The 11387-nt window shown below is 35.4% G+C and overlaps 1 protein-coding gene across 3 annotated transcripts in view; it reads left to right on the forward strand.

Annotated features, from left to right (window-relative positions):
* Positions 1 to 9577, forward strand: part of SH2B1 (SH2B adaptor protein 1) — a 28280-nt gene extending 18703 nt beyond the window's left edge. For 2 of the 3 annotated variants that reach the window (XM_053694572.1, XM_053694573.1), the window contains 2 exons: positions 1480 to 1579; positions 8016 to 8170. In XM_053694572.1, the coding sequence (XP_053550547.1) occupies positions 1480 to 1579; positions 8016 to 8034 (119 nt within the window). In that variant the 3' untranslated portion in view covers positions 8035 to 8170. Of the gene's footprint in view, positions 1 to 1479; positions 1580 to 8015 lie in introns of all 3 variants that reach the window. The other variant, XM_053694574.1, reaches the window with a different exon arrangement.
* Positions 9578 to 11387: the final 1810 nt, after the last annotated feature.

Here is an 11387-nt window from a genome sequence, read left to right on the forward strand (position 1 = left end):
AGACTTTGCATTTTGAACTGTCTAGGGAGCGTGGGACAAAGAACATTTTTTTTACACAAAAGCAAAAGGTGTTAAATGTCTATTTCTAAAATGTCACATTGCAAACCAGTTACTTTTTGTTTGCTTTGTGTTGCTCTTATTTATTACAAGAGCCATCACTTGATTCTCAGTGTTACTTCACTCAGTAAAAATAGCAGCAATAGCTCTATTATATATTTTAGATAAGAAATTAAATCTTTGTTCTCAGCTATAATTAAATGGAATTAAACACTTCAGTGTCCCTTTCATATTGAGCCTTGTGCCTATCTGGGTTCCTGCAGAACCTGCATGTTCTTTTGTGTTTGATGTATAAATTATATATTTACAGTCAAATGTCACTTTATGTTAAATCTATTGAATGTCTTGTGTCATAGTAGACTATAATGGTGGCTTTAAATATTGTTTATACTTTATAACAAAATGCACAGAAGAGTAGACCTAAGACTAGTATTTAATTAAAACCAATTAATCCACAGAGCCTACCAGTTAAAGGGCCATGATAATCATAAAATATCTCTAATCCATTAGAGCATGTAATTTTAAGACTATTGACCCTAGGCTGCTGTTAAACACACTATAAAAATTAGTTCAGTACTCGTAGAGCACTTTTGGTCCAGAGCGGAAAATGCAGCTGATCCAATTAGCAGTGCTCGTTCCACATCTGAGTCGTGCATCTAGCGCTGCTGATTGGATAAGTGTTGTTTTCCGCTTGAGAACAGCAGTGCTTGTGCAAGTCCCAAGCGTTATTACTACTATTTGTTTAATCGATTTGCGGGGCTTAACCCCACAGTAAACTAGGGTCTTAAAATGACATGTTCTTAACAGATTAGATCATGTAATTTTTTTTACTATAATGGCTCTTTAAAGGACGTGAAACACCTCTTTCTTTTGTGTAAAAATTGTGCTTGTCCTACGCTCCCTAAAGAGGCCAAAAAGCATTCTATAACCTGCAAATTCTGCACAGCGCCTATCACAGATATTTTGTTTGCAGCATTTGCAGGTTTCAGCGTTTGCTTTTTGGCCTCTTTAGGGGGTGTGAGAAAAGCACAATTTATATAAAATCAAGAGGTGTTTAATTGCTTCATTTTAAACAGCGTGCACTAACATTTATATTGACTCTTAATCCTGTTAAGTTTGGTTTGTTGGGGGAATCAAGCTGTATTTAATTTGCTAAATCGACAGGAACTGATTATACTAGGAAGAGATTTTAAATTATTTTGTAATTATGTGCCAGTGGATAATAGTCATGAAAACTGTGGCTGTTTACAGAACTATCAGCCCTGTAGTCTGTAGAGGAAGTGTCTGCTTTACCTAAAGCGTTAATTCAGCAGTCCTTTACTTTCTCTCACGCTGTTGCTCCTCCGCAAAATGCATCAGTCCCACTTCTCCCTCTTCTCACCTCATCCTCTTCTCTGATTGGCCCCCGTCTGTTCTTTGCAGGCCGAGACAGGGCTGACAGTAGAACGACCGTGTGTGAGGTCCCCCACCGCATCCCAGACTCACCATCAAACCCCATCTCCATTGGAGCGAATGACTGTATGTAAGTGCTGCTTCTAACCACTCATATTCATACGCTCGCCTGCCACAGTTTCTCCTGCCAGGGGACAGGAAATTGAAGGAGAGCAGACCCTGGTGTTACACAGGACAGCACCTTTATTCTAGCCCACAGGTGTTGCGGTAATGCTGTGGCTCGGACCAATTTGCACAGTCATTACTAACAAGAGCTGGTATCAGCATTTAAAACATTCTGGATTTCATCTTTTGCTTTATGATAGCAGCAGATTTTCTAACCATTTTACAATATGTTGATGTAATCAGAGAGTCTAGTTTGGTGTAGTGAAAAGTTTAAAGGGACATTGTACACTAGATTTTCTTTGCATTAATCTTTTGTAGCTAATCCATTTTTATAGCCTATCTGGGTTTGTTTTTGTAAAAATGTATAGTTTTGCTTATTTTTAAATAACATTGTGCTGATTTTCAGACTCCTAACCAAGCCCCAAAGTTGTAGATGTATACTGATGTCTACAGACTTCTGTTTGTATAATGGGTCTTTTCATATGCAGGGGAGGGTCTGCTTTCAGTCCCTTTCAGTGTGTCCCCCAGCCTAACCTTATCAACAGTGCTAAATTGGGAGCTTCTAAGTAAGTTTTTAAAATGTTTTATACTATATTTTTATATCAGTATCTGTGCATATTCTTCTTTTATAGTAGTGTCTATTACATGCAGTTAAATTTAAATTAGTGTATACTGTCCCTTTTTTATGTATTAATTGTAATATTTTCCCAACTTCAAAATCTTAGACACTCTATATCAGACATTCTCAAACTTGGCCCTCCAGAGGTTTTGGAACTACATTTCCCATGATGCTCATCCAGCTGATATGCTTGCTGAGCATCATTGGAAATATAGAGGGCCAAGTTTGAGGTTGTCTGCTCTATATAAACCACTTGCTATTGTCACGCTAACAATCCCCAGTAGGCTGAGCCAGTTGTCTGTTGCTTTATTTCAGATTAAAAAAAAAGTCTTTGTTTCCATGAACAACAGTAAAGTGGATATTTTACACATGTACTAACCAGTAGCTTCTAGCATGTGTGCTTGGTTATTTTTATAACTTATATGAGTGATTTATTCTTCCTCCACTACTGCTCAGAACTCCCTACTACTGGTCCAGGTTGTGTGTCTTTTTTTTTTGGGGGGGGGGGGGGGAGGAAACACAATATATTTAAAGGGACCGTTTTCTGTAAAATTGGTTTCCCCTTAATGTATTTCCAGTAAATTGTTATACCAACAGCAGAGTATAAAATGTGCGAGAAAGTTATCATTAAGTTTTATTTTTGTATATGAAATAGCCATTTTTATTCTTTCTTTTTTGTTCTTTGACACCACCAACCATTAAACTTGGTGTAGCATAAAAGAAATAAAATAGATCTCCTTATTATATCACTTTCTATACACAGAAATTATCTCTCATGTCTGTATACCAAAGCCCAATTTGAGAACAATTGAAAATTAACATTGTATTACTTATCACTTCTGCCTTCCACTGTGAGTTTGGTTTCTTCTGCTGGCTATGCTTACATTTTTTTTTATTTATTATTATTATTATTATTATTATTATTTTTTATAGCCAATAGTTAAGTATTTAAATGTTCAATATAGTTGGAAATACACAGGGAAAGACAACTTTTTCAAATGCCAAAATAAAGGTAAATGCAATATTTTAAAACTATTTAATACACTAAAGCAGGTAAAATGTATAATTGGGAACAAATTAAAGGGTAGATAGTTTTACAGTGCACTGTCCCTTTTAATAAAAAAAATGTACAAGATGTGGAAGTGATGCATTCAATTTAACGCATCGGTTCAAGTATTTCTAGTGTTTATCAAAGATACTTGTTTCAGTAAATGCATGTTGCCTTTTTGCATGATAATTATTAATGTTACAGCTCTGGTCTATTTCACTGCTTTACCACTACTTAATTAGTCTGTGGAAGTTTAATCCTATCAGTGGCCTTACTGAACAGCCGTTATATTTTTAAAGGGACAATCTACTTGAAAACTTTTATTCTTTAAAAAGATAGATAATCCCTTTATTACCCATTCCCCAAGTTTTGCATAACCAACACTGTTGTTATAATATACTTTTTACCTCTGGGACTACCTGCAGACTGCCCCCTTATCTCAGTGCTATTTACAAACTTGCATTTTACCCAATTACTGCTGCCTCATGCGTAACTCCACGGGAGTGAGCACAATGTTATCTACGTGACACACATAAACTAGCAGTGTCTTGCTGTGAAAAGCTAATAATATGCACTGAGATAAGAGGCAGCCTGTAGGGACTTAGAAACAGGCAGAAATGTAGAGGTTTAGAGGCTAAAAAGTATATTAATATAACATTGTTGGCTGTGCAAAGCTGAAGTATGGGTAGTAAAGGCGTAATCTATTTTTTTTTTTTTTAAACAATACAAATTTTTAAGTTAAAGGGATACAGACGCTGCATTAAAGTGACAGCAAATTCAAAATTAATCTTTAATGATTCAAACAGCTGTTTAAAGGGACAGTAAACATTGTTAAAAATGTAACATAATTCTGCATTAAACTAAACGCAGTGTGCTCCCGTGCTAGGTAAAGCTGTCGGCAAGCTGCATTTAGTTGAACAGCATGATCAAGCGTGCTGCGATTAGACAGTGGCCACTGTTAAAAAAAACCCTGCTGCGCTAAAGAGGATGTCTGCACCTGCTAGGTTAATTTTCTTTTTAAGTGATGGTAAACTCTCACATCTGGAATGTTAGTGATATTTTAGATGGAGTTTAATTAATCAGTTGTAACGAAGATGCTTTATAACTTTTTTATATATATATGAAATTCAAATTCCTCGCACTCCGAGGCCCACTTCAAAAGTAAATTATTCTGTGAGCTAATGGTTTGAATTGTTGTCTAATCAGTAAGTTATAGCGCATCTTTATTACAACTGATGATTTAAACTGCATGTAAAATATCACCAACATTCCAGAACCGATTTTAAAAAGGGGAGAATTTTACCATCACTTTAACTGCCTAATTTTATATTTTAACATATTTTGTAAAAGGAAATGCTATTCTATAACATTTTAACACCATTTACTGTCCCTTCAAAATTGTGTGCTATAAACACCAAAAATGTTATTGTTTAAAAAGATAAATAATCCCTTTATTACACATTCCCCAGTTTTGCATAACCAACACTGTTATAGAAATATACTTTTTACCTCTGTGATTACCTTGTATCTAAGCTGTTGCTGACTGCCTCCTTATCTCAGATATTTTGACAGACTTGCATTTCGGGCAATTAGTGCTGACTCTTAAATAACTTCACGTGCAGGAGCACAATGTTATTTAAATGAAACACATGAACTAATGCCCTCTAGCTGTGAAAACCCTGTCAAATGCATTTCAGATAAGAGGTGACCTTCAAGGGCTTAGAAATTATATATATATTAGTCTGTAACCAAAAATGCATGAATCAGATTTATGCACAAAGTCTAATATCCCAGAATAAGTTCAAAATGAGAAGAACAGAAGCAACGAAAAGACAACAGCATTACATTTCAGATTCCCACTTCATTCTGTTCTAATATATCTTCTAATAGATTATAATTTCCAAGGGGACATCCAAGATGAAATAAACCATCCTCAGTTCTTTTTTTAAAACATTCCATATGTAAAAAAAAAAAAAAAAATTCAATAAAATTCTCAGCATCAAACTACCCTTTAATAATTTGTTACCTAATTTCTTTCTTAAAGGGACAGTCTACTTGAAAATGTTTGTTTAAAAATATAGATAATCTGTTGATTACCTGTTCCCTAGTTTTGCATAACCAACACTGTTATATTAATACACTTTTTGACTCATAAATAACTCCACTGGAGTAAGCACAATGTTTTCTATATGACATGTATGAACTAGCACTTTCTAACTGTGGCCTTCATGGGCTTAGACATTTGTTTATGAGCCTACTTGGGCTTAGCTTTCAACAAAGAATCCCAAGAGACCAAAGCAAATTTGATGATAAAAGTAAATTGGAAAGTTGTTTAAAATGACATGTTCTATCTGAATCATGAAAGTTTTTAATTTTGACTTGACTGTCCCTTTAAGTTACTTTATGTTGGATATGTTTATTAGAAATCTATTCTCTAATAAAAAATTATTTAATTTATTTTTATCCAGGATCAGAACACTGGTCAAATTGATTTTAAGACTACTAACCAAAATTTTGATAGAAAGAAGGAAATCTGCCTTTCTTCAATCTTATAGCCAAGGAAACTAGATTAAACAATAAATAAGACTTTGGGCACCTCTGGTGTGTTTCCCTACATAGACAACAATAGCGTATGATTCACAATAACCACTGATGATTTTAAATAAAGGAAACCTGACAAGTTAAACATAGCTACTGTATTATTTAATAAGTTTCTGTCTAAGGCCTTTGCACTCTCCACTTATAGCAGGAAGGCCTTAAACAGTACGTTGTTTCCTGGTCGTTGACGCCAATACTTGGCTAAAACATGTAAAAGCCTTCTTATGTTATAAAGCAATAATCTCCCCTTTACAAGAAAATGTTGGATCTATATCACTGGTCAGGCCTCCCCAACAGGTCAGATTTTCAGGATTACCTTTGATGAGAGCAGGTAAAATAACCATGTTTCATAATCGGCTGATTATTTCACCTGTGCTCCAGTTCAGATATCCTCAAAATGTGGCCTGCTAGGGAGTCTTGAGGACAGGTTTAAAATCCAGTGATCTATATGTATCCGGTATGGAAGCAAATACTTAAAGGGACATTAAACCTATTTTTTTTTCTTTCATGATTCAGATGGAGAATACCATTTTAAACAACTTTCTAATTTGCTTCAACTATATAATTTGCTTTATTCTCTTGATATTCTTTCCTAAAAAGCATATCTAGATAGGCTCAGTTGCTTCTGATTGGTGGCTGCACATAGATGCCTCATGTGATTGGCTCACCAATGTGCATTGCTATTTTTTTAACAAAGGATATCTAAAGATTGCACCAAATTAGATAATAGAAGTAAATTGGAATGCTGTTTAAAATTGTATTCTCTATCTGAATCGTGAAATAATTTTTTGGGGGTTTAATGGCCCTTTAAAGGCCCACTCAAAAGACATTTTTTTTCACAATTTAGATAGAGCCTGCAATTTTAAACAACTTTCTGATTTATTTATATTCTCATTTTTTTGTTCTTCTGGTATCCATTGCTGTAAAGTATGGATGTAATGTTAGGAGAGTGCACGTGCCTGCAGCACTACACAGCAGCAGTTTTGTAAGAATGTTATCCATTTTCCTGCAATGTAGTGCTCCAGACTTGCACAATACCTATCTAGATGTCTCTTCAACAACAACAAACACACCACGAGAACAAAACAAATGTGGTTTTAAAAGTAAATTGGAAAGTTTTTTTTTTTTAAATTGTATGCCCTCTCTGAATCCTGAAATAATTGTTTCATATCCCTTTAAAGGGACAGTCTACACCAGAATTTTTATTGTTTTAAAAGATAGATAATCCCTTTATTACACATTCCCCAGTTTTGCATAACCAACACAGTTATAATAATATACTTTTAGCCTCTGTGATTATCTTGTATCTAAGCCTCTGCAAACTGCCCCTTTATTTCAGTTCTTTTGACAGACTTGCAGTTTAGCCAATCAGTGCCTGCTCCCAGATAACTTCACGTGCACGAGCACAGTGTTATCTATATGAAATACATGAACTAACACCCTCTAGTGGTGAAAAACTGTTAAAATGCATTCTGAAAAGAGGTGGCCTTCAAGGTCTAAGAAATTAGCATATGAACCTCCTAGGTTAAGCTTTCAACTAAGAATACCAAGAGAACAAAGCAAAATTGGTGATAAAAGTAAATTGGAAAATTGTTTAAAATTACATGCTCTATCTGAATCATGAAAGTTTATTTTGGCCTAGACTGTCCCTTTAAGTCCATTAATAACAATTTCATAGGTATTTTATAATTGGTATTAAGAAGTGAAATAGACCTATATGACTAATGATGGATTTTTTTTACTTTTGGTAGTACTAATTTATTAGCAGACAGACAGGTTTACCTTTTGGATAGTCTTTAGAAATAGTCGTTTCGTATAATAATTTTATTCTGCAATGACTTTTACATTTCAAAATAAAGCCTGTTATTGGTGTATCATTGGGCAGAAGGATAAAATCCTATAAAATATATACTAAAGTTTATATACAGTGTCAGTTTTGAACATTGGTAAAATAATTTTTATCTCAAATATTTGAACTTAGGCACATTCTAGAGCAAAAATTTAAGCTATAATTAGAGCATGCAATTTATCTACTACTGATACAGATGTTTGTGGGTTTTATCTTTTCTCCGTACTAAAATTAATCCTTATACGAAGCATTTCTTGTTCTAATTTGTTTCATTTATTTTTTTGCAGAGGCAGCCAACAGCCGTAATCCTCCTCCCCTGCCCCCTCACCCTTTATCTCGACATCAGAGCTCAGAGGGGGCACTACAACCCCCATGGTACCTGCTGAACACCTCTCCCCCAGAGGAGCCACTGACCAACAGGCCCCTTCCGGAGTCTCCAGTTGCTCAGCACGAAGAGGGGGTAGTAGTTGCAGAAGACCAGGAAGAGGCAGCAATTCGCCTGCAGCAGCTCCAGCCGGGAGTTGCCAGCTCAGAGGACGCTAGTGATGCCAACAGTGCTGCCTCCCGGGCTCGGGCTGTGAACAACCAGTATTCCTTTGTGTGAACAGATTATGTGGTGGTTACTGCAAATGGCAGAGAGACCATGTCTCCCCATCCTTACCGCTTTTCCTGCTCCGAGTTTTACCTGCTTTTGCCAGTTTACAGGTTATATTTTCTCTCTGTGTGTATATATATATATATATATATATATATATATATATATATATATATATATATATATTTTGCTTCTTCTGTGGCTCCATTAAAACATCATGGTCATCAGCCATGTCTTTGTATATTCCCTCCCCTTCACATGCCACATGTTGATGAATGTTAATCTGCTTCTAAAATATATAAATATCCTAAAATCCCAAAGGGATTGCATCATGGCAATTAAATACACTACATGTCCAATATTAATGCTTTAAGATACTTAAATACACTACCTACTACAATTTAAAAGAGAGCCTGCACTCTAAACAAAAATTGAGGAAGCAAGTGGATACAAATACATATCTATCCCCTGCTTCGGAACACATTTGCACCCATGAACGTTGGACATTTTGACCAATATCTATTTTGGTATCTGTTCCTACTATGCCTGTTCTGCAGACCCCCTATGTTACTCTTGTCAAGATATATACGCTCCAGCCCTTGGTGGGCATTTACTGACTTATCTAGGCTCAACTTAATGCGTCATAATTAACATAGGTCCCACTCGATCCCAAGCACAATCTTCCTGTCACTGGGCTATCCTGCTAGATGCCATCCTTTGCCCTCCTGCACATTCTTAATTGAGCTTAGGGAAGCGCACACGCACATCATCCCTTATTCTCTTCCACGCGTTACCAAGAGATGGGGAATTTACTACATGTTATTGTATGAATTTTATGGCGTGAAAGATATTTAGATACCTTTTGCATTAGACTTCTAAGTAAGGAAGTCACTGCGCGTGAGCAGCACATCACGGTACAGAGCAAATGAATTCAATGGTACAAGAGTGCCTGCCTATAACTAGAATACGAATGAATTGTAAAGGTACAATGAGGTGAATGAAAGCTTGTAATGAGTGAATGAGTTTATTATCTGCATTGTGAGTTATAATAATGAATTTGGGGACCAACAATGCAGTTCTTCAAAGATCAAAATGAGAGGTTTCCAAACCCTTATTATTAATTCCTTATATTTTAAACAAATAAATTGTAATAGACACAAAACTACAAACATACAATTGTACAGTGATATATAGAACTTCTTTATGTAAAATGTCTTATTCGTGCAAAAAAAGAGAATGAAAATACTAAAACAATTTGAACGTCTATTGTGCATACAGCTTAATTTATTACGATTCTACACTAAAATGCTCTAATTTGTCAGTTCATTTTATTATAAAACGCAAATCAACTCTTGTGACTGTATTTAACCCTTGCAAAAGGGTATAGTTACAATCATTCACCAGAAATGCTCCTGTGCTGAGCTGGACACTGCTGGTGATTGGTGGCTACGTATGTATGCTGCTTCTGTTTCGTAGAGATGTCAGTTTGAAAAGATACGTGCGGTGCTTAAAGGGACATAATACTCATATGCTAAATAACTTGAAAGTGATGCAGCATAACTAAAAAGCTGTCAGGAAAATATAATCTGAGAATCTCTATGTAAAAAAGTTAGATGTTTTATCTCACAATTTCCTCAGCTCACCAGAGTAAGTGCTGTGTAAAAAGTTATCTTTCAGTTACTGCCCAACTGCAGGTAAAAAAAAAGGAAGAAATGAACAGCCGCCAATCATCATCAGTGCTGAGGTCATGAACTCTTTTACTGTGATCTCATGAGATTTCACTTAAAGGGACAGTCAACACCAGAATTATTGTTGTTTAAAAAGATAGATAATCCCTTTATTAACAATTCCACAGTTTTGCAAAACCAACACTGTTACATTAATACACTTTTTACTTCATTGACTAACTGGTATCTAAGCATCTTCTGACCTCCCCTAATCACATGACTTTTAGTTATTATCTATGGAGTTGCATTTTAGCCAATTAGTGCAGTGTCTGCCACGGGCGTGATTACAATGTTACCTATATGGCTGACATGTACTAGCTCTCCCCTGCTGTGAAAAGCTAATAAAAAAGAGGCGGCCTTCAAGGGCATAAAAATTATCATATGAGCCTTCCTAGGTTTGCTTTCAACTAGAATACCAAGAGAACAAAGCAAAATTGTTGATAAAAGTAAATTGGAAAGTTGCTTAAAATGACATGCCCTATTTGAAAAATGAGTTTTTTTGGACTTTACTGTCCCTTTAACTCTCATTAGATATCATAGTAAACTTACTTAAACTGAATAGTGAAATAACATGAGTGTGCATGAGGCACGCTCCCTTGCAGGTCCCGGGACAGACATACTGATTTTCTGCTTAAAGTCCTTTACAATGGGGTTTAAATACTTAGGATATTTTGAGGTAAAATATCTTCATTTTTTACATAGAGATGTTCAGGGGATATTGTCTAGTCATCTTTTTACAGCTATGCTGCATGACTTTAAAGTGTTTCAACATTTGGGTATCATGTCCCTTTAAGGATCATGTCTGACAAAGAGCTGTGCATAGAAGAGCTAACATTTATGGAACTGCATGTACATACGAGACTTGGTACTTTTGCATTTTACAAAGAAAACATTCTTACACTTTTGTCTTGGTACAAACAGAATTCAAATGGTTCTATAACCTAAGAAACCAATCAATTTGACAGTACAGTGAGATATTGAATTGTAGGATGATAGTTATAAGGTGGGTTAGATATATTGTTTGAAGGTTATGTTCTGTGTGTGAGGTGTTCTAATTAGATGGTACATTTGTTCTAGTTGATTCTGAGGCTTAACAAGCAGCCACGGTACTTCAGGTCCTTTCATATTAGAAACACATTTACTTAAAGGGAATGTGTACTGTGTTCCCCCACCCTCTATTTAATTTGTTCCCAATGATCCACTTTACCTTTTTGGGTGTATTATATTATTTACAAATGGCTCCTTTTCCTTTATTTTGGCATTTGAAATAGCAGTGTATGTCTGTAGTATCCCTGCCTACACTGAATAATTCAGCATTTAAGTACTGTTATAGAGAT

This window comes from Bombina bombina, chromosome 11, assembly GCF_027579735.1.
Source record: "Bombina bombina isolate aBomBom1 chromosome 11, aBomBom1.pri, whole genome shotgun sequence".
Classification (NCBI taxonomy): Eukaryota; Metazoa; Chordata; class Amphibia; order Anura; family Bombinatoridae; genus Bombina; species Bombina bombina.